This window comes from Argiope bruennichi, chromosome 7 (assembly GCF_947563725.1).
Source record: "Argiope bruennichi chromosome 7, qqArgBrue1.1, whole genome shotgun sequence".
Lineage (NCBI taxonomy): Eukaryota > Metazoa > Arthropoda > Arachnida > Araneae > Araneidae > Argiope > Argiope bruennichi.
In genome coordinates, this window is record NC_079157.1 from 26,392,621 (window position 1) to 26,416,787 (window position 24,167).

The following is a 24,167-nucleotide window of genomic DNA, read 5'->3' on the forward strand; positions in this document are numbered from 1 at the left end:
AATTTGGCTTCAAACGGAAGAAAGAAAGACATCAACGATGTATACTCATTTTTTATTAATATTACGAATAATAAAATGCGCCATCCTGCGTCTCTATGCACTACTGAACGGAAACAGTTACACTTGCGAACATACATAATTTTCGAGGGTTTGGTAACTTTCTTCACACACTAACTCACATTGCCTATATGTTCAGGGGATGCTGAGGAGGAAGAATTTATAAGATTATCTAAGTACGCTCGAAAATCAAGAGGAGAATACGCTCGCTAATTTCTCTAAGCATTTTTATAACCATTCCATCTAGGCAATCTAGAATGCCTAAACGGATTATTTACTATTTCAGGAAGACTCTCTAATATTTTTCCAAGAAAATTAAAATAAATCAACCATCTTTTAATTTTTTTACTTTCTCGTATACGTAGTATAGAGAAAGTATAGCAATATTTGTATATTGTATATATCAAATTTTAGACTCAAAATGAAGAGGATTAAAATTCACACTCAGTTCAATTCTAGAATGCCTAAACGGATTATTTACTATTTCAGGAAGACGTTCTAATATTTTTCCAAGAAAATTAAAACAAATCAACCAACTTTTAATTTTTTTACTTTCTCGTATACGTAGTATAGAGAAAGTATAGCAATATTTGTATATTGTATATATCAAATTTTAGACTCACTCGGCAAAATGAAGAGGATTAAAATTCACACTCAGTTCAATTCTAGAATGCCTAAACGGATTATTTACTATTTCAGGAAGACGTTCTAATATTTTTCCAAGAAAATTAAAACAAATCAACCAACTTTTAATTTTTTTACTTTCTCGTATACGTAGTATAGAGAAAGTATAGCAATATTTGTATATTGTATATATCAAATTTTAGACTCACTCGGCAAAATGAAGAGGATTAAAATTCACACTCAGTTCAATTCTAGAATGCCTAAACGGATTATTTACTATTTCAGGAAGACTCTCTAATATTTTTCCAAGAAAATTAAAATAAATCAACCATCTTTTAATTTTTTTACTTTCTCGTATACGTAGTATAGAGAAAGTATAGCAATATTTGTATATTGTATATATCAAATTTTAGACTCACTCGGCAAAATGAAGAGGATTAAAATTCACACTCAGTTCAATTCTAGAATGCCTAAACGGATTATTTACTATTTCAGGAAGACTCTCTAATATTTTTCCAAGAAAATTAAAATAAATCAACCATCTTTTAATTTTTTTACTTTCTCGTATACGTAGTATAGAGAAAGTATAGCAATATTTGTATATTGTATATATCAAATTTCAGACTCAAAATGAAGAGGATTAAAATTCACACTCAGTTCAATTCTAGAATGCCTAAACGGATTATTTACTATTTCAGGAAGACTCTCTAATATTTTTCCAAGAAAATTAAAATAAATCAACCATCTTTTAATTTTTTTACTTTCTCGTATACGTAGTATAGAGAAAGTATAGCAATATTTGTATATTGTATATATCAAATTTTAGACTCACTCGGCAAAATGAAGAGGATTAAAATTCACACTCAGTTCAATTCTAGAATGCCTAAACGGATTATTTACTATTTCAGGAAGACTCTCTAATATTTTTCCAAGAAAATTAAAATAAATCAACCATCTTTTAATTTTTTTACTTTCTCGTATACGTAGTATAGAGAAAGTATAGCAATATTTGTATATTGTATATATCAAATTTTAGACTCACTCGGCAAAATGAAGAGGATTAAAATTCACACTCAGTTCAATTCTAGAATGCCTAAACGGATTATTTACTATTTCAGGAAGACTCTCTAATATTTTTCCAAGAAAATTAAAATAAATCAACCATCTTTTAATTTTTTTACTTTCTCGTATACGTAGTATAGAGAAAGTATAGCAATATTTGTATATTGTATATATCAAATTTTAGACTCAAAATGAAGAGGATTAAAATTCACACTCAGTTCAATTCTAGAATGCCTAAACGGATTATTTACTATTTCAGGAAGACTCTCTAATATTTTTCCAAGAAAATTAAAATAAATCAACCATCTTTTAATTTTTTTACTTTCTCGTATACGTAGTATAGAGAAAGTATAGCAATATTTGTATATTGTATATATCAAATTTTAGACTCACTCGGCAAAATGAAGAGGATTAAAATTCACACTCAGTTCAATTCTAGAATGCCTAAACGGATTATTTACTATTTCAGGAAGACTCTCTAATATTTTTCCAAGAAAATTAAAATAAATCAACCATCTTTTAATTTTTTTACTTTCTCGTATACGTAGTATAGAGAAAGTATAGCAATATTTGTATATTGTATATATCAAATTTTAGACTCACTCGGCAAAATGAAGAGGATTAAAATTCACACTCAGTTCAATTCTAGAATGCCTAAACGGATTATTTACTATTTCAGGAAGACTCTCTAATATTTTTCCAAGAAAATTAAAATAAATCAACCATCTTTTAATTTTTTTACTTTCTCGTATACGTAGTATAGAGAAAGTATAGCAATATTTGTATATTGTATATATCAAATTTTAGACTCACTCGGCAAAATGAAGAGGATTAAAATTCACACTCAGTTCAATTCTAGAATGCCTAAACGGATTATTTACTATTTCAGGAAGACTCTCTAATATTTTTCCAAGAAAATTAAAATAAATCAACCATCTTTTAATTTTTTTACTTTCTCGTATACGTAGTATAGAGAAAGTATAGCAATATTTGTATATTGTATATATCAAATTTTAGACTCAAAATGAAGAGGATTAAAATTCACACTCAGTTCAATTCTAGAATGCCTAAACGGATTATTTACTATTTCAGGAAGACTCTCTAATATTTTTCCAAGAAAATTAAAATAAATCAACCATCTTTTAATTTTTTTACTTTCTCGTATACGTAGTATAGAGAAAGTATAGCAATATTTGTATATTGTATATATCAAATTTTAGACTCACTCGGCAAAATGAAGAGGATTAAAATTCACACTCAGTTCAATTCTAGAATGCCTAAACGGATTATTTACTATTTCAGGAAGACTCTCTAATATTTTTCCAAGAAAATTAAAATAAATCAACCATCTTTTAATTTTTTTACTTTCTCGTATACGTAGTATAGAGAAAGTATAGCAATATTTGTATATTGTATATATCAAATTTTAGACTCACTCGGCAAAATGAAGAGGATTAAAATTCACACTCAGTTCAATTCTAGAATGCCTAAACGGATTATTTACTATTTCAGGAAGACTCTCTAATATTTTTCCAAGAAAATTAAAATAAATCAATCATCTTTTAATTTTTTTACTTTCTCGTATACGTAGTATAGAGAAAGTTTAGCAATATTTGTATATTGTATATATCAAATTTCAGACTCACTCGGCAAAATGAAGAGGATTAAAATTCACACTCAGTTCAATTCTAGAATGCCTAAACGGATTATTTACTATTTCAGGAAGACGTTCTAATATTTTTCCAAGAAAATTAAAACAAATCAACCAACTTTTAATTTTTTTACTTTCTCGTATACGTAGTATAGAGAAAGTATAGCAATATTTGTATATTGTATATATCAAATTTTAGACTCACTCGGCAAAATGAAGAGGATTAAAATTCACACTCAGTTCAATTCTAGAATGCCTAAACGGATTATTTACTATTTCAGGAAGACGTTCTAATATTTTTCCAAGAAAATTAAAACAAATCAACCAACTTTTAATTTTTTTACTTTCTCGTATACGTAGTATAGAGAAAGTATAGCAATATTTGTATATTGTATATATCAAATTTTAGACTCACTCGGCAAAATGAAGAGGATTAAAATTCACACTCAGTTCAATTCTAGAATGCCTAAACGGATTATTTACTATTTCAGGAAGACTCTCTAATATTTTTCCAAGAAAATTAAAATAAATCAACCATCTTTTAATTTTTTTACTTTCTCGTATACGTAGTATAGAGAAAGTATAGCAATATTTGTATATTGTATATATCAAATTTTAGACTCACTCGGCAAAATGAAGAGGATTAAAATTCACACTCAGTTCAATTCTAGAATGCCTAAACGGATTATTTACTATTTCAGGAAGACGTTCTAATATTTTTCCAAGAAAATTAAAACAAATCAACCAACTTTTAATTTTTTTACTTTCTCGTATACGTAGTATAGAGAAAGTATAGCAATATTTGTATATTGTATATATCAAATTTTAGACTCACTCGGCAAAATCAAGAGGATTAAAATTCACACTCAGTTCAATTCTAGAATGCCTAAACGGATTATTTACTATTTCAGGAAGACTCTCTAATATTTTTCCAAGAAAATTAAAATAAATCAACCATCTTTTAATTTTTTTACTTTCTCGTATACGTAGTATAGAGAAAGTATAGCAATATTTGTATATTGTATATATCAAATTTTAGACTCACTCGGCAAAATGAAGAGGATTAAAATTCACACTCAGTTCAATTCTAGAATGCCTAAACGGATTATTTACTATTTCAGGAAGACTCTCTAATATTTTTCCAAGAAAATTAAAATAAATCAACCATCTTTTAATTTTTTTACTTTCTCGTATACGTAGTATAGAGAAAGTATAGCAATATTTGTATATTGTATATATCAAATTTTAGACTCACTCGGCAAAATGAAGAGGATTAAAATTCACACTCAGTTCAATTCTAGAATGCCTAAACGGATTATTTACTATTTCAGGAAGACGTTCTAATATTTTTCCAAGAAAATTAAAACAAATCAACCAACTTTTAATTTTTTTACTTTCTCGTATACGTAGTATAGAGAAAGTATAGCAATATTTGTATATTGTATATATCAAATTTTAGACTCACTCGGCAAAATGAAGAGGATTAAAATTCACACTCAGTTCAATTCTAGAATGCCTAAACGGATTATTTACTATTTCAGGAAGACTCTCTAATATTTTTCCAAGAAAATTAAAATAAATCAACCATCTTTTAATTTTTTTACTTTCTCGTATACGTAGTATAGAGAAAGTATAGCAATATTTGTATATTGTATATATCAAATTTTAGACTCACTCGGCAAAATGAAGAGGATTAAAATTCACACTCAGTTCAATTCTAGAATGCCTAAACGGATTATTTACTATTTCAGGAAGACGTTCTAATATTTTTCCAAGAAAATTAAAACAAATCAACCAACTTTTAATTTTTTTACTTTCTCGTATACGTAGTATAGAGAAAGTATAGCAATATTTGTATATTGTATATATCAAATTTTAGACTCACTCGGCAAAATCAAGAGGATTAAAATTCACACTCAGTTCAATTCTAGAATGCCTAAACGGATTATTTACTATTTCAGGAAGACGTTCTAATATTTTTCCAAGAAAATTAAAACAAATCAACCAACTTTTAATTTTTTTACTTTCTCGTATACGTAGTATAGAGAAAGTATAGCAATATTTGTATATTGTATATATCAAATTTTAGACTCACTCGGCAAAATCAAGAGGATTAAAATTCACACTCAGTTCAATTCTAGAATGCCTAAACGGATTATTTACTATTTCAGGAAGACTCTCTAATATTTTTCCAAGAAAATTAAAATAAATCAACCATCTTTTAATTTTTTTACTTTCTCGTATACGTAGTATAGAGAAAGTATAGCAATATTTGTATATTGTATATATCAAATTTTAGACTCACTCGGCAAAATGAAGAGGATTAAAATTCACACTCAGTTCAATTCTAGAATGCCTAAACGGATTATTTACTATTTCAGGAAGACGTTCTAATATTTTTCCAAGAAAATTAAAACAAATCAACCAACTTTTAATTTTTTTACTTTCTCGTATACGTAGTATAGAGAAAGTATAGCAATATTTGTATATTGTATATATCAAATTTTAGACTCACTCGGCAAAATGAAGAGGATTAAAATTCACACTCAGTTCAATTCTAGAATGCCTAAACGGATTATTTACTATTTCAGGAAGACTCTCTAATATTTTTCCAAGAAAATTAAAATAAATCAACCATCTTTTAATTTTTTTACTTTCTCGTATACGTAGTATAGAGAAAGTATAGCAATATTTGTATATTGTATATATCAAATTTTAGACTCACTCGGCAAAATGAAGAGGATTAAAATTCACACTCAGTTCAATTCTAGAATGCCTAAACGGATTATTTACTATTTCAGGAAGACGTTCTAATATTTTTCCAAGAAAATTAAAACAAATCAACCAACTTTTAATTTTTTTACTTTCTCGTATACGTAGTATAGAGAAAGTATAGCAATATTTGTATATTGTATATATCAAATTTTAGACTCACTCGGCAAAATCAAGAGGATTAAAATTCACACTCAGTTCAATTCTAGAATGCCTAAACGGATTATTTACTATTTCAGGAAGACTCTCTAATATTTTTCCAAGAAAATTAAAATAAATCAACCATCTTTTAATTTTTTTACTTTCTCGTATACGTAGTATAGAGAAAGTATAGCAATATTTGTATATTGTATATATCAAATTTTAGACTCAAAATGAAGAGGATTAAAATTCACACTCAGTTCAATTCTAGAATGCCTAAACGGATTATTTACTATTTCAGGAAGACTCTCTAATATTTTTCCAAGAAAATTAAAATAAATCAACCATCTTTTAATTTTTTTACTTTCTCGTATACGTAGTATAGAGAAAGTATAGCAATATTTGTATATTGTATATATCAAATTTTAGACTCACTCGGCAAAATGAAGAGGATTAAAATTCACACTCAGTTCAATTCTAGAATGCCTAAACGGATTATTTACTATTTCAGGAAGACGTTCTAATATTTTTCCAAGAAAATTAAAACAAATCAACCAACTTTTAATTTTTTTACTTTCTCGTATACGTAGTATAGAGAAAGTATAGCAATATTTGTATATTGTATATATCAAATTTTAGACTCACTCGGCAAAATCAAGAGGATTAAAATTCACACTCAGTTCAATTCTAGAATGCCTAAACGGATTATTTACTATTTCAGGAAGACTCTCTAATATTTTTCCAAGAAAATTAAAACAAATCAACCATCTTTTAATTTTTTTACTTTCTCGTATACGTAGTATAGAGAAAGTATAGCAATATTTGTATATTGTATATATCAAATTTTAGACTCAAAATGAAGAGGATTAAAATTCACACTCAGTTCAATTCTAGAATGCCTAAACGGATTATTTACTATTTCAGGAAGACTCTCTAATACCTCTTTAGACTCACTCGGCAAAATGAAGAGGATTAAAATTCACACTCAGTTCAATTCATTGTACTATGAGGCTAAAAATAAAAATTCGCCTTATATTGTAACTTCAGGGTGAAGTTGGAGGCCGAACGCTTCCATTGGTATGAAGTTTAGTAAAGGTATCGTGGCTTTAAAAAGAGTTTTTTACAACTATTTCTAGTATGTAAATGACAGTAAATGTGAAATATTACTTAACTCCTTTCACAAGTAAGTTAGGGATCTATACGGAAAATATTTGACGCCCCAAGTAGGTTTTCAATATGCTGTTTATTTATAATAATGACCATAGTTTAAGTTGAATGTGTTTTTTCCCTTCTTTTCCAGCTTCCGCCTAATGGCCTGGACCCAAAAGATGTGGAATATTTTTTCCGAAAATCACTAAAAGATTTGCAGTTGGATTATATCGACTTGTACCTTATTCACTTTCCCGTTGCAGCTAGGGTAAGTTCAAATATTTCCCACTCAATTTGTTCCTGCGTTTGATCTCACATTTTTCCGCTTGGTCTTTATAAAACATGCGGATTGTGGAGATCTGCTGATTCTGATCGGACTTTTGATTTTCCCGCGTTTCTCAGGGTTTGTTTCTGTAATTTCAATTTTCTGATGCTGAGCTGCTTATCACGAATCATTCACAAATAGCTGCTTATAACCTAAATAAACACAGGTCCAGCAATAAAAGCAGGTTCATGTACATTTTAAGCATTCTTTTTCTTAACATTAATGTGTAAAGGACGTCTTTTTGGACTAAATTGATTGCGCTCTACAAGTTTGTGAACTAACAACCCCTTTTTCCCACATGTAGCACTATTCTCCGGAATAGAAATGCTAACTTTAGAGTCTTCCGGCAGGTGGCGGAATAAGGGTTTCCATAGCGTATTAATATGTAATGATATCTCTAATTTTAAATTAAATCTTATTTAATTTCCTAATTTTTATTTTAATTGAACCCATATTAACTTCATTCAAAAATGTTCTCTTATTTCCTGATCCAATTTCACCTTTTTATTTTATTAATTTTAATTTAATTAATTTATTTAATTAATTAATTTTTATTAATTAATTAACTGTAATTAAATACATAATTTTATTTATTTAATTACACGAGCTCTAAAATTGCTGAAATAGATAAGTTCTGACACTCCGAGTGAAGGAATAAAAATCTGTCAACCTAAACAAATTCTTTTAAAAGATACCTATAATTCCTTACCCAAATCGACATGTGTAAAGAAATCTTTATCAAAATCTCATGGTATATAAACACCGGAGATAAATATTTCGCGTTTTTTTTTTTTTTTTTTTTTCGCTTTCTTCTGCTCTTGTATCGCTTGTGAACAACGTCAGTTTTGTTCACGCTTCTTGTACATAAATTATGCCTTCCGGGATGGAATAAAAGCGAAGTTTAAACTTTCAAAGTATCTTCCCTCTTTGGCCATGAAACTGCTCAAAAATATGTGTTATATTCTTTGGTTATGTTCATTTTTACACATTTAAGAAGTTCTGAGTTGAACAGTACCGCGTCATTGCATTTCAGTAGTGTTCCAGCACGATAATTGTTTAAAGGTCAACATACATCTTAGCTATAAATTGTATCATATAACATTCATGATGCAAATATCGTTATACATGCTCTACAGAGAAAACTGCTGGAACTAGCAAAGGTATTTATAATTGTAGGCAGTAGGTATATATGTAGAGATTTTTTTTTTTTTCAATATTTTAAGTTGATTTTTAATTAAAAATAGGTTAGTTTTTTCCATAGTAACTTCGGAACGTATAATTGAACAGAAAAATATAGCTACACCACTTCAAAATTCTAAATTCAGTGATGGCAAATTTGTTATCTTTCAACGTATTTCTTTAATGTTTGTAAATTTTTTAAACTACTTTTTTTACAATAATTTTTCCAATTGTTTGATATTCTGGATTTATATTCTCGAGCATTGCGGCAGTATTAAAATGCAATTTATTTTTAGCATGTTATTGCTGATATACAATTAAAAGCGATTTTCAATCAGTGAAAGTGGTCTCTGTGAAACTTTCTCGCATACTCTTCAATGAAGGTAAAAATTTGAATCCTGTGTGAGACCCAAATGTCAAAATCTCGGGTTCGAATATCTCGATGATTATAATATTTCCTCTATACTTCGTATATGAAAAAAATGAAGTAGAAATAGACGAGTCAAGTCTAAAACATTATAACGCTTCGATGATTCGGATTAAAGGTTCGAATCTTCTTCAAACATTTTTAATTATTAGTACATTATAGAGCACTATATATTTAATTGTTAGTACGTTATAATTATTTGTACGTCTGTAATTAAAAAAAACTGATCAACCATCAATCGAAAGCACTACAGAAATCTAGAGATAATTCAACAGAGTCTTTTCAAAATCACCATGATGCCATTATCCAGATTTGCTATATTGCTAAAAATGTTTCAGACTTCATTGGCGAAGCACAAAAAAGTGGGAAGATAAAAAAAATCCATGTCTCTCATTCTATTTAACAGCTGTTCTTGCTTTTCTCGCTAGTTAAAGATATTAATGGGATCATTGAATACATTAGCATAACGGCGTTGCCATTAGTCATCCGGCGGCGTGCCCTACAAGTGGAGTTCATTAATAATGATCGGGGGCGATCTCATGTCTGCCAATAATTCGGATTACCGAGAGTGCCTTTTTGGATCCTGGCATTAAGGTTGCAACATTTCTGTAATGGCGCTATAAATCTCGCCAAGAAGAATGCTGCACTTATTCTTGTTGTGTTGGAGATTTAATGAGGTACACCTTTTTATCCTGCCGAACGTCTCTGAATGTCATTCCTTTTCTTTTTATGATAATTGCTTCGGGCAAATTTCTGTTCTTTCTAGTTTCTAAATTAGTAAAATTATGTCTTCTTTTATCCTTATTTGCCAATTTTTATTTTCGATTTATTGATTCTTTGGAAGCTTGATTTGTAAGCTGCTATTCCAGGAATATATCTACGGAATGAGATAGGCCGCGGTGGCCTGGTGGTAAGGTCTCGGCTTCGGAATCGGAGGGTTTCAGGTTTGAGACCCGATTCCACCAAAGAACCGCCGTGTAAGGGGGTCTGTTGCACGTTAAATCCGCCCTGACCAAACGTCCTCCCGCTGGTGTGGTGTGGAGAGGGGATGCCAGTTCAGGTGTCGTCCTCGTCATCTGACCGAGGTTCAAAATTATGAGGTCCGTCCCAAAATAGCCCAAGTGTTGCTTCAAACGGGAAGTTAATATAACTAAACCAAACCAAACCAAACCAAACGGAATGAGATATAGTTTATCGATATGGACTTAATTTCGTTCGATGTAAAATATATTTCGATTTTGACACCAAAATAACTTCACAGGGTACTACTACTTCAGCCTTAATGTATCGAATCAGAATTTCAGATTTCGACTAGAAAATAAGGCTGATGGGTCGTAAAGTTTCAAGTGGAACAAGAAGGTTCAATAGTTGAAATGTGATTCCAGTAAAGAATAACTGCGAGCTTTCAATCTTATATCTGGATGTATACATCTTTCCTCTGGGGTGGTATGAAAGTTTGAAAAGGTGGATACTAATCAATGCGTCGTCCTAATAATCTCATTGCGATTTAAATAATGAATTCCTTTACAACTTAATTAGACAGAAAGATACTTGTATAATTAAGTTGAATTTAAACTGAAAATTTTTTTAATGGATTGTTCTAATCCAGAAATGGGAAAGGACTTTCATTTCTTTTCAAATGGCTGAAGAGAAAGATTTTATGACCTTTTCGGTAATCCATGGAAATATTCATTTCCGCCCTTCTTCATTGACAATAAACCAGTTCTTTACATATGAGAGGAAGAAATCAACGTGACAGAAGTGTCATGTCGAAGTCTAAATGTATCAATAAATGATTTTAAAAACGAAGCGAATATTAGAGCAACTTTTTCAACTAAAACCAGCCAAAATGAAGCATCATATTACCTTTTCGATAAGATTGCCATCTGCGAATGAGTAAACACAAAAATCAATTTCAATTACTCCCCCAAATTTTATTTCATGACATTTAAAAAAATAACAAAGTTTGCAAATTTTAGCAGTATTATAATAAAAGTGAATAAATTCTGAAAAAGAATAATAACATCCAACACTTGTTAGTAGGATTTAAAATAAATCAATATAAAGCATCGTATGAAAAGTAGTAGATTTCGGTTCATCTTTCAGTATTAAGAGAACAGAGTGAAGCATTCAATAACCAGCATCGCTTAAAACATTCTTGTGTTCAACCTACATCTAAAATTCGAAAGCGGAAATTAAATGAATGAGAGAGTCGTCATTTTATCCCGTTGTCTAGAATAATTTAGGTCATTATGTTCTGAAAGGAAATTGTAATTCTTGGGGAAAGTTATTACTCGAACTACACTCGAATTCTGCTGAACTGACAGCCCTCCTTTTAATCCTTCAGTTTGATTCTCAACAAGTGTAGTAAACTCGCAGCTAATGGATCACTTTGTTTGGCGCAGTGCGGTTTAATCTGTCTTATTCATTAGCAATGAGATGCTGGATAACAAGTTTCTCCGAATAATTGAATATATGATTTTAAAATTTATCCGTTCAAGCTTTCTGGTGTCATCTATAAAATTTTCAGCATGAAATATCTTTCGACATTGTCTTTTTGTTGTTGTTGTTGTTGTTTCCTCATGTACGAAGTATACAAAGAAAAAGTATTATAATCGTGAAAACATTCGACCTCCAGAATTGGATGAATCTCATGTTTCCGACTTTCCCGACTCCAGAAAACGCATTTATGGCGTTTGTCTTTCGGTCAATGTGTCTGTGAACATGATAATGAACATGATGACTGAGTTGGGAGTGTCAAATTTGGTATATCACCTTAACATCAAATTTGTAGATTTCTTTCAAATTTGGAACGAAATCCATTCACAAGAAGTCTGGCTGGCTGGTTCTTCTAATAGAAATAAATGTGATAACTACGAAAAATTAAATATATAAAATTTGGTGGACATATTTAGCATCTAAAGTGCAGATCCGAGTAAAATTTTATAGTGCATTCATCAAGGGACTAAATACTAATACTAAATTCATCAAATTCATCGTCAGGCGCTCCGCGTTTTCGTATGCCTGTAAAGGCGAAAACGCAACGACTTAAAAACTTAGTACACATTTTTTAACATCTAAAATGTAGATCTTTTTCACATTCTTCAATCAAATCTGTATAAGGATTGATTATTTGCTGATCTGTACTTACATATGCATGTAAAAGTCTTAATTCAAAAAACGAAACAACATAGGTCAATGAAATTAAGCATGTGCTCTTGCTTTTAAAATTATTGATTAATGTTGTTGCGGATTGAGATGCGCGAGAATAGAGCCTGGGACCTTGTGGCTTGCAACCCAATAACATGACCACAATACAAAAGCAATTGCTCGGGTAGCGTAGCTGTTAACTGGCTTATAAGCTTTCACCACACACTCTTCCCTCCAGTCAGTCGGTGGTGAGACGAACAATATGGCTGTTGAGTGGTGATGTATTAGCTGTTGATTCTAATGCGCCTGTACCCATTTGAGCAGCGCCAAACGTTATGGCGAGCGTGTGTGTGAGTGGTTGCTGTGTCAAGTGAGTCGGACGACTTGGGGTTGTTGTGGGTAGATGGCACCACAACAGCTGTACGAAGTATCATCGTCCGAGGTCACCAATGTGGCGGATTGGTATGAATGAGGATAGAACCTGGGACCTTGTGGTTCGCAGCCCAGTAACATGACCACAATACAAAGCAATTGCTCGTGTAGAGTAGCTGTTAACTGGCTTATAAGCTTTCACCACAATGTCAAATTTTTGCTTACCATAAAAATGGATAAGTCATGACACTTGACAGGATTTTATTTAAAAGTTCATGAAACAAAATTTCAATCTATACCATAATTTTGGCGCAGCATGATTAAGAATGGTTTTTGATCCAAAAAATTCAATTAAATTACTAAATTAAATCAAGTCAAATTTTGGTTCCAATCGATGTTGGAAAAAAAAAAGGTTTTAAAAATGCATATTAAATGTATATTAATTTTTTATTACTATGCTACGAAATTCTCATATGTGGTACTTAAAAATTAAGAATATGAACACTCGTGGGATTCACTGCCTTGTCTAAGGTTCATAATCATGAAAAAAACGAAAGAAATAAAGTTTCGAGAAAACTATTGGAACTAGTTTTATCTCTAGGCAACAAATGCACAAATAAAATCTAAAATCACTTAGATTATTTAAAACCAAAACCTATGTATGTTATTTAACTTTCTCGTTAAAAGAAACACACGTTTTAAAACTGCCATTCTTGTTATAATATGAGAGTTACCCTTTCTTTCTCTGAATGGATATCATCTAAAATTCGATAGAAGTCTACATATTTAGAATATTGACAACATACCAAATCTCACCCTTTTAGCTGAAAGCGTTTTTTTTAGTTATTGTGTTTATAGACAGGTAAGCGAATTTTCAAAATGGGGTTTTCGGAATATATATATATATATATATATATATATATATATATATATATATATACACTTATGTCCAAAATTAAAGTCACAAAAGTGTTTTTCAAAATAATTTTAAATGCCTACCAGTAAAATTTAAACAAATTATATTTTATATATTGTGAAGGAGCTGTAACACGATATTAATCTTTGTTGTGGGAAAAAATGTTGTTTAGCATTAGTTTTTGAGGAACTACTGAAATTAGACCATTTAAGCATCTGGGATTTTTGCCTGTAATTTTGTGAATATTGCATTAAAACTAAAAATTTAACCTGTTTCCAGTGAGAATGAGTTCTCATAATCGTTTAGACGATTCCTTGAGATGGAGATCCGTTGGCAAGCCTGAAGCTGGGCAGTCTATAGCGGAAGTGGCTCGATGGTTACAAGTGGCACCGAAAGTGGTATCCAGGTTGTGGAATCAATTCCAAACAAGTGGTACTGTAACCAGGAAGGCCGGCCAATGTCGTCACAAAGCAACGACATCTGCGCAGGATCGCTATTTGGCACTAAGCGCACGACGGCATAGGCTGACAACGGCTCTTCAACAGGCTCGTGACCTTGCTGCTGCGTCTGGAATAAGAATTTCCAGACAACCAGTATACAGACGTCTAGCAGAGAGGGCCCTTTATGCCCGGCGACCAGTTGAGTGCGTCCCTTTGACTGTATCCAACAGAAAAGCCCGGTTGTTGTGGTGCCGAACACATCAGTCTTGGGCACAGAAAGAATGGGGGCGTGTTCTTTTCAATGATGAGTCGAGATTTACCACACAGAGTGGCACTTGTCTAATATTCATCTGGATCATCCCTCCTACGTAAAAGAAATCGACAGATTTGGTGGCAGGAGAATTCTTGTCTGGTGTGGCATATTGTTGGGCAGTCGTACACCACTGCACGTCTTCGATGCGGGTACTGTCAATGCATATCGCTAAAGGGATGATATCCTTGAAGCCTATATGCGGTTGTTCCGGGGTGCTTTTGGCCCAGACTTCATGTATATGGGCAATAACGCGCGTCAACACAGAGCCCAGATCGTTAATGATTTTCTTGAGGAAGAGGGTATTCGACGTATGGAATGGCCCTCGATGTCTACGGTTCTCAATCCTATTGAACATGTTTGGGATGATCTCAGAAGAGCCGTTCACAGTGTAACCCTTCTCCTAATACCCTCCAAGAGTTAAAATCCGCTATTTTAGAAGAAGGGGCTTTGTTGCCCCAAGCATTTATTGACACCCTCATAAACAGTATGAAAGCTCGTTGTGAAGCCTTTATAGCAGTGCACGATGGTCACACTCCATATTAGACAGGCTTTCCTAGAGACAAATGCTTTATCTCTGATTCATAATGTAACACTGTAACACTTTTTGATATACCCTGTTTCTTAATTCCCAATTAAAATCTTTTCCGCGTTGTTATGTGTCTATGTTCTTTCTTCCATTGCAGTGTACCTCTGTGCCAAATTTTGTGTCAACACAGTGAATAGTTTTTGATTTTTCGCAGATTTTATGTTTGTGACCTTAATTTTGGACATGAGTGTGTGTATATATATATATATATATATATATATATATATATATATATATATATATATAATTCATGAAAACATAAAAAAAGGCTGTAAACTCTTTCTTGCACCATACTTCGATCTTTTCTATCTTAACTGTGACCTTTCGCTGATGACTTTGGTATTGTTAAATTCTTTACACCTTCATCATCCCTATAAAATGGAAAATTTTACTTTTGGTAATTTGGATAAATTTATGTGTAAAAATATTAAAGTTTATATGTTAAAATCTACGCATGGAAACTTATCTTCATCCGATATTCCTTTTAAAGAGAATCAAACGCTACTAATAAAAAGAAAACAATTCATCGGTTTAAAAAAAATCCTACCAATTTTACCATTGTTATTATGTATTTAATTAGAAAAACCAAAGAACCTATCTCCCAGCTCCTATCATATATCCAATTTCTTTGCTTTTTTTACATGAAGGTTCATGACCCTAAATATGCGATCATGGATTGTCACCATATTCTAATTTTTGAAAGAAATCGCAAAAATATTGGTTCACTATATTTTCTCTGTGGGGAGAAACACCGACAGAATTTCTCAATTCCAGTCACTTTACAAATTTTGCCATTTTTATATTTTCAAAGCTCATGACATCTATATACATCGCCCTCAATATTTTCGAGAGATATCTCAAAATGAAACTTTGACGTACCTCCCAACTTCCATAACAGAACTGACTCCAATTCATTTTGCTTCTTTATTAGCACAGCTTGCTTTATATTTATTGCACGTGTACGGTTTAAAGTAATATTTTGGTTTGTTGTAATAAAATAATTTCAAGTTGATCAAATAAACGATATTGATATAGTGGGCAAATGGCTCTTCCCTGAAAGCGGTTGGTCTTAACAACAAGTAAAACCTCGACGGAACTGTGGACAGCGAACAGTTGAGTACAAATTCCCGATCGGGCTATTTCTGCCACATATTACAAGCGAAAGCATATCTTCAATCGGCCAATATTAAGCCATACCGTTGCATAGGATTTATAAGTCATATTGTCGGCATTATACTTTCCAAATGAATGAAGTCGTGACTAGAAGGAGACAAAAAGATTATGTTGGAAAATTTCTAAGTCATTCTCAGTTTAGATAAGCGAATTTCTTGTTGTATTTTCAAGGAGACAGTGACCATTTTTACAGACATTTGCAAGTACTGTAAAAATGTTGAAATTCAGCTTGAGATCCTTGAATGTTTATTCATGGAATTTTATATGTAGCGGTATTAAATGCCAGCAAGAAATAGAATTTAAAAATCAAAATACATTCCGATTCTCTCTGCTTGTTATAGTTGGAAGTTCGTGGGTTGAAAGTGCAGTTTATAATGAAACTTTCGTTAGCGGAAATAATTAGTTACTAAAATATTTGCAACAATTTTTTCATCTACGTTAAACGAGCATCGGATTGAAAATAGCATTTATGCTAAATACTATTATTGTTCAATAAAAGAAGTGATTGTATCTTTGAAAATAATCCAACAGTGTGATGGAATGAAGATCATTATGATCCGTGCAGCGGAAGCAAGAGAACGTATGATTTCAGGAGTATTTCTTTAATGATCACATTTCACACAAAAGACAAGATAAGACATTAACGCGCTCACACATTAGCAGAACAGCGTCTCATCTCATTATTATAACAATCGCAGTGCTCTGTGGGATGCGTACCTAATCAGGGATCGCCATCTATTGTCCAAAAGAGAAGATAAAGTAATGCAACTGCTACAACAGTAGAATAAATAAGTGTTCCATTTTTTTTCTAGCGTACTGCAGATGATTATGCTATCTTTCCCATGAAAGAGAATGGCGAATTTGATGGTAAAGACATCGATCCAGTGGATACGTGGAAAGTGAGTACATTCATTTGCTTTTTATGAATATAAGCAATTGTAAATAAATAAATAAAAAAAAGATAACGTGTTCAAAACTTTAAAATGCACTTTTATCTTGGAATTTTTTTAGGAATTGCTTTAATTTTTAAACAAGAACAAATATCATCTGTTTTCAAACTTGGAAATTTTCTGTACTTTTGAGCATACACCAGTCGATTTTGATTTCCCCCCCAAAAAAAAGAGAGGGAGGGGGGGGGGGAGAAGGGCGGATGAAAAGGAGATTTTCATCTATTACCAAACAAATTTGTTACCATATATAGAAATATTATAGAAATTTTAAAATTAAAGGTAAATGATTTGAAAAAAAAATCAAAAGCAACACTGAAAAATGACAGCTGAAAGAAAAACGCGCGTATCAATGATTTCCGGAACTGCGCTCTTTTTACTTACCGCCTCTTATGATTCTAATCACAGTAAAAAAACCCAAAAGTTATAAACCTGGTATTTTAATAAGAACAGCATATTGCAGGGATTTTCAAATTATGATTCATGTATCCCTAATGGTATTTTATATTATTTTTGCTGGTATGATTTGTACGCAAAAGGAGACGCAACATGGACGTTAAATAGTGCGCTGCTGATAATTATTATGCAAATATTTGCATTCCCCCCCTCTCTCCTGAGACATTTATGGTCTCGCCACATTTCCCATATGCCAGTTACAATTCTAGCAATAATATTGAAATTAATTGCAAAATTTTTCTAAAATTTAGTTTTGCCTTTTTCTGTTGATAAAGGTGAAGTATATGGATGTGTGTGTTGGCGCTCTACAGAAAAAGCCGTTTGATCTACAGATATTAAATATGGCACATATATATCTTTGAGGATGTGACGATTTCTCTAAAAAATTTAATTACAATTTTAAATAAGCATTAATTACACTGAATTTTGGTGTTTTTCATCAATAAATTCAGAAAATATTATTCTAAAAAAATTAATTTTACACCGTTTCAAAATTTTAAAAACTTTTTTATGATGATACCAATTTTAAAATCCTGCGAATTCCTTCTAATATTTAGCATTTTTTTTTAATTTCCAATAATATATTAAATTATTACCCTGGACCTTAAACTCGTTTCATCATTTCATCAAAAACTTAAGCACGTGAATTTCTTCTATTGTTTAAAAGCCAAAGAAGAAGAATTCTGTGTATTTATAAAACTAATAAAAAAGTGAAATTACAATATCACGAAATTTAGAGTTACATTAAGTCGGACATTTAATTTTTAATAACACTATGATATTTTGGAACTATCTTCATTACAAAAGTCCAGGCAAACAATAAACAGAACTTAACTAACATTATTAAAATAACATGGATTTAATATCAATCAATTCGGCGGAATGGACATGAGGTTATATTCAAACGATTTAAATGAAATCAAATATAACCACTATTCCCAGCAAGCCAGCTGGTTGTCTGCGGCGACTCATTTAGGAATATAAGTTGTTTGTTTGTTTCTTATGGCACTTGCCACTGACAAGCCCGCTGTTACGAAGGCAGCGATTTAAGCCTGAGGGGGAACGTCTCTTATTTTTTATAGCAGCGCCAACTAGGGCCAAGAGTACGACTTTGCTACTCACGCATCACTCATTCGCTTGCACAACCCCTTTTTACAGGAAGGCACATTCACACATCTCACAGATAGAACAACAGAAGAACAACCATGCCCAAACCGGGACTCGAACCCGGGACGCCCAGATCACGGGGAAGACGCGCTACCCCTATGCCAGGACGCCGGCAGGAATATAAGTGAAGGATATAAATTGATAATTTCTTTGAAAATAAACACTTCATTTAAGATGCATTGATTTTGTATCAGTAAATAATTACTGTACAAGTAATTATTTACTGATACAATTAAGTACATTTTTTTAAAATCTTGCTTATACGGTACAACATTTTAAAAGTTTAAGAACCTCTTCTGTGCAATATTTTACCTGTTTTACATTTGTTCCGGAGAATGTAAACTGGAAATATTCTCTTTAAAAAAATATGATAAAACGTTCTTCCTTAAATAATAGAAATATTTAAATGAAATTCCTCTGGAAATTTAATATGGCAAACAAGAAATGTGTAAATGATTGGAAAACATCAATGCAAAATATGATCAATATACTGTATATCCTCATAGGGTTTATATAATATACTACAACTGTTTTAAAATGGCTTAATTTTTGCATGATGTCTTTCAATATCACACAAGAATTCACGCGTGAAATTAAACAATAATGAATATTTAAATAAATAATATTAATTTTTGTTTTAGTTCATTGCCATTGTATCTTAAAACTTTAACTAAAGTTGAATTAAAACAACAAAAAGTATATTGCTATTGTAAAAATAGAATCATTTTCAATTTTGTAATCCTTGCTATTGTAAAGATATTAACAGAAAGTAATAGAAGTAATAAAAAGTACATAAAGTAAAATGATTTAAAACATTTCATGTTTAACTAATATCATTGTTCGAAAATGAAATGGATTTAATCTTATGATCCATTTTTTTTGCTTATTTCAGGTGCTAGAGAATCTTGTGGACGAAGGAGTGGTGAGGTCCATCGGAATTTCGAACTTCAATAGCGAGCAGATCAGAAGAATCTACGACAACGCGCGAATTAAGCCGGCAGTTTTACAAGTAAGCATTTTTACTTTCTTATATGTGTGTTATAGAGAAAGTATAATAATCGTCAAAAAATGCGAAATGTTGACTTATCTCCACGTTTTAGACATCCATAAGTTCGAAAAACGCATTATAAAATAATATCTGTTTGTGTCAAAAATAACTGAAAAACACTTTGAGCTAGACAGTTGAAGTTTGGTTTACGGTTTTTATACTCAATTTGTAGATTTCTATCAGATTTTGAACAAAATACGTTCAGAGAAAGTCTGAAATTACAAAACGAAGACAGCTAGATGGATAAAATTCAGTACGAAAAATTAACATCCATATTCTATACATCGATCGAATTTTGACCCAGATTTAACAAGAGATTGTTTATCTGTCTGTCTGTCTGTATTTTTAAAATCATGTAAACATTAAAACGGAATTATTTAAATACATCAAATTTGGTATGGGATTTTGTGACTGCGTGTAGTTTTGGGTCAAATTTTTGTTTCAATCGGGTTGGAAAAACCCATCTAAAATGCAAATTCGATGGCCAAATAATAACCTGGCCAAATAACTTACCAAAGGTACACGATCTATTTACACGACACGATACCCAATGTATAAGTACACCCTATCTTTATATAAATGTGTAAAGAAAAAAAATTATTTTGTGGTTTGTCGTCGTCCGATATTGTCTTTTATTATTATCTGAAATATGAAACATTTGAAGAGAACACGAAATAAAATTAAAAGTTTGACCTCTAGATTTGCAAAAATCTCTTCTTTTTAACAAAGGTCAAACAAAATCATATTATAAAAAAAATGAAATAAAATTATAATAAGCAATACCAGGTGTCGAATTTCTAGCATTTTCAAACATTCCTGGACGTACTACAGACGGGTTTGAGTTGCGTTTTCTGGCGCAAGAGTACTACAGACGGATATTTCTATATTAATAGAAATAGCATATGTTTATGTTACCTTGATTCATATAAAATTGATATTTAATATTTCGTCTGTCTGTCGTTTGGTCTGAATCTAATCGTTTGGTCTAATAACAAAATCGTCGTTTGGTCTAATAACAAAAGCCCACTAAAAAGATTTTTCAAAATTTTAATTATATTTTTTTAATTGATTAAAAATTAATTTTCTACAGTAACTTAAGATTTATTGTCATTCAAAAGTTATTTTTGCGCCACTTTAAAATTCAAAAAATTATTTTTCATTCATACTCTTTTTATTTCCATTTGATTTTCCCTTTAATTTTAAGAAAGTTTTCTAAATTAACTGCCTAATAGCAGATGCAATAAATTTTCACCATCTTATAACTGTTTAATCGTGAAATTGACTTTCATGATATAATTTTAGTTTATAAAGTTAGTAGATTTATATTTCAAAAGTATTTATTTTTCAAATCTTTTTTACGTACCTATATTTTAAATGGAATTATCTGACATTTTGTATAAACATAATACAATTTGATGGATTTGTAAATTTTATGGTATTATAAAAACGCAGACGATAAGAAAATCATTCATTCTAAAATAGTGATATTTTCATGCTGTGATATTTCGAGTTAAAGGTTTGCTTTTTTTTTCATTTTTATTCTATTACATTTTAGGTGAAAAACGGTTTAACAGTTCACAATTTTCTGATATTCTAAGATCACTTTGGTGATATCGAAAGTTGTTTTTATGTGCGAAATAAATTTAATTTATAGATCAATTTCTCCTGTTATACAATGTGTCGAAAATTCTACAGCTGTATAAATTTAAATAGCTGCGTTAATTAAAACAAAATAATGGCATGACAATAAAGCCGTGTACTTTTTTTTTATGACAATGCAGTATTTTAATTCAAATTGTAATAAGCTCGCGAACAATCTTAATTTGCACTCGAAAACTTTTCAGAAGTACATTTTCAACAAACCATTAAGAAAAAGAAACTTGTTATCGAAAATTTTCCGTCTTCTGAATTTAATATTGCCACTTATCTAAGTACTTTTGCGACATTTTTTTTTTCATGGAGTATGTTTAACTGATTTTTTCCCCCTTCATTTCATTTGAAGCATTCCTTTTCTTCCTATTCATCGCTGAACGAAAAAATGAATTCTACTTCCCTGCGTTTGACGTTTTTACTCGCCACTGCCTCATCAGGTGTTTATTCTACCACCACGAAGAGCTATTTGAAAATAAATTCAGCAGTTAACAAATTAAAATAAAAACTTAGTTTTATTTATTTATTTAATTTTTTTTGCCTTTCGCACTTTGATATGTAATACTGCGGCGGGAAAAAAAAACAGTTTCTTTTTGCAACAATTCCGGAGATAAGATAACTGCTTCCTGTTATAAAGCAACGCCTATCTCAGTGCAAAAATATTCTATGTAAAAAGAAAAGAAAGGAAAAAAAAACATTCTAACCTCAAGCACAGTCAGCCATCTGTGAAAGAATAGCTGATAAAAAGTTTTCGATAAGAGAAAACTTCCTTTTTTTTTGTATTTGTTGCAGCCACCGGTAAATAATTGTGTCCATTTGCAAAGAATTCGAATTTTTTTCCCGCTATTTTTATTCCACTTCCTGGCAGAAACATCAAGTCACTCTTTTATTCATAAAAAAAAGTTAATTCATCGCCGCTATCTTTTGTGTCCCATTAATTATTTCCCAGAACTCTGTTTAATGAGTGATAAATAATCGCGTGAGATAAATGCAAAGAAAGAAAACGTGTCACATCTTGTTGATATTAATCAACTCAGCTCTAAACAAGATTCTTCAGATTATGAATTAAGAAAAGTGCAATTAAAACGGATTTCGCTCCACGAATAATTTTTTTTTATTTCTTTTAGCACACTAGACATTTCTCCAGAAGTAATTAGATGTAAGCTTTTATATTGAGTCTTGAGGACTCCTTATATGTTATGCAAATTTTGGCGAGTACCACCGGGTGTAAGAAAATGAATCGGAGAGATTTTCTAAAGGCAGGCGGAAATAATTAATGAGAGAAAGTTAAATTAAGGTAAATAATTATTTTTACGATAAATTCCTGCTAGATAAAATGATTTGTAAAAATAAATAAGAATTTTAAGTCAATTATGGACTCGGTATTTGAGCCTTTAGGAGAGAGCTTTTCCGTAAATCGAACCTAATTGTGTCATTTTATGGATTTTGGATTCACTATTTTTAATCGTGTTTAATTTGCTTTAACCGAGGTCCAATCTGTTGCTCATTAAAGCACTTGAACAGCACTGCTTGGGGAAAATGCGGTATAAATTTTTTTTCTATTTTCTCTAATATGAAGTATAGAGAGAGAAAGTGCCATATTCGTTAAAAATTCGAAATGAATAAATAAATAGAATAAAATAAAATGCTTGGAACGATATCTGTCCCTCTGTCTATTCGTTTGTCGGTTAAATACGATAACTCGAAAATGCTTTGAGTTAGACTATTGAAATTTGATTTATCGTCTTCATATTAAATATACAGATTTCTTTCAAAATTCTGGGGAGGGAGTGAACTATAGACAGAAAGTTTGTCTTTCTGTCTAAATAAAAAATAAACATGATAATTTTAAAATGTAAAGAATTCATTGGATAAAATTCGATAAACAGCTTTAGCATCTATAGTTTAAATCTTCAGGAAATTTGGGCATTCAGCATTCATTATAAGTACATGATGAATGTTGACATCTGCCAGTACAAGTAAAAAATAAATATTTCGGACGCACACCAAGTGGCTATTAGAATGTTGAAATTCACTTGAGAAAATTGACATTTTGTTAGGTATTTAATTTCATTCTTCATTTAAATTGTGAAATTGTATTCATAATGGAATTCGTTTGGAAGAGACTGGATGCATTTATTTATTTTTGTGATAAATCGCCAAAAAATGCCAATTGGCGTCATTGATAGGAGCTGGCGACTTTGTCTTAATCAGAAAAGTGCTATAAAAATCGAAATGCAGCCGTCTTATTACCTTGCGTATAATGGATAGCTGTCTTGGTGTAATCTCAAAACCGGCCAAGTAAACCTATTGTTTTGGCATTATCATCTGAAAATCACCAAGTAAACCTGGGAATGCAATCATATTTGCGAAATTGTGGTATCTGATTTATAATGGAGCTTGGTGATCTTGGCATAAGCTGAAAATTACTTTGTAAATCCTGGGGCCTTAAAAATAAGCAATATCCCTAATTCCACTGATAAATGGTATTTAAAGTATTGCTAAATAAAATGCACATTTTTATTCACACTTCTGTTTTGGAAAAATTAACGCCCCCTGGTA

The 24,167-nt window shown here is 31.1% G+C and overlaps 2 protein-coding genes across 2 annotated transcripts in view; one reads left to right on the plus strand and one right to left on the minus strand.

The window, feature by feature from the left end:
• Positions 1-24,167, minus strand: part of LOC129975680 (uncharacterized) — a 182,104-nt gene that overhangs the window by 101,474 nt on the left and 56,463 nt on the right. The gene's annotated exons all lie outside the window — the stretch shown is intronic.
• Positions 1-24,167, plus strand: part of LOC129975681 (aldo-keto reductase family 1 member A1-like) — a 65,539-nt gene that overhangs the window by 21,092 nt on the left and 20,280 nt on the right. Inside the window, exons 3-5 of the mRNA XM_056088807.1 lie at positions 7,608-7,724; positions 17,150-17,236; positions 19,800-19,916. Coding sequence (XP_055944782.1) covers positions 7,608-7,724; positions 17,150-17,236; positions 19,800-19,916 — 321 coding nt within the window. The remainder of the gene's footprint in view (positions 1-7,607; positions 7,725-17,149; positions 17,237-19,799; positions 19,917-24,167) is intronic.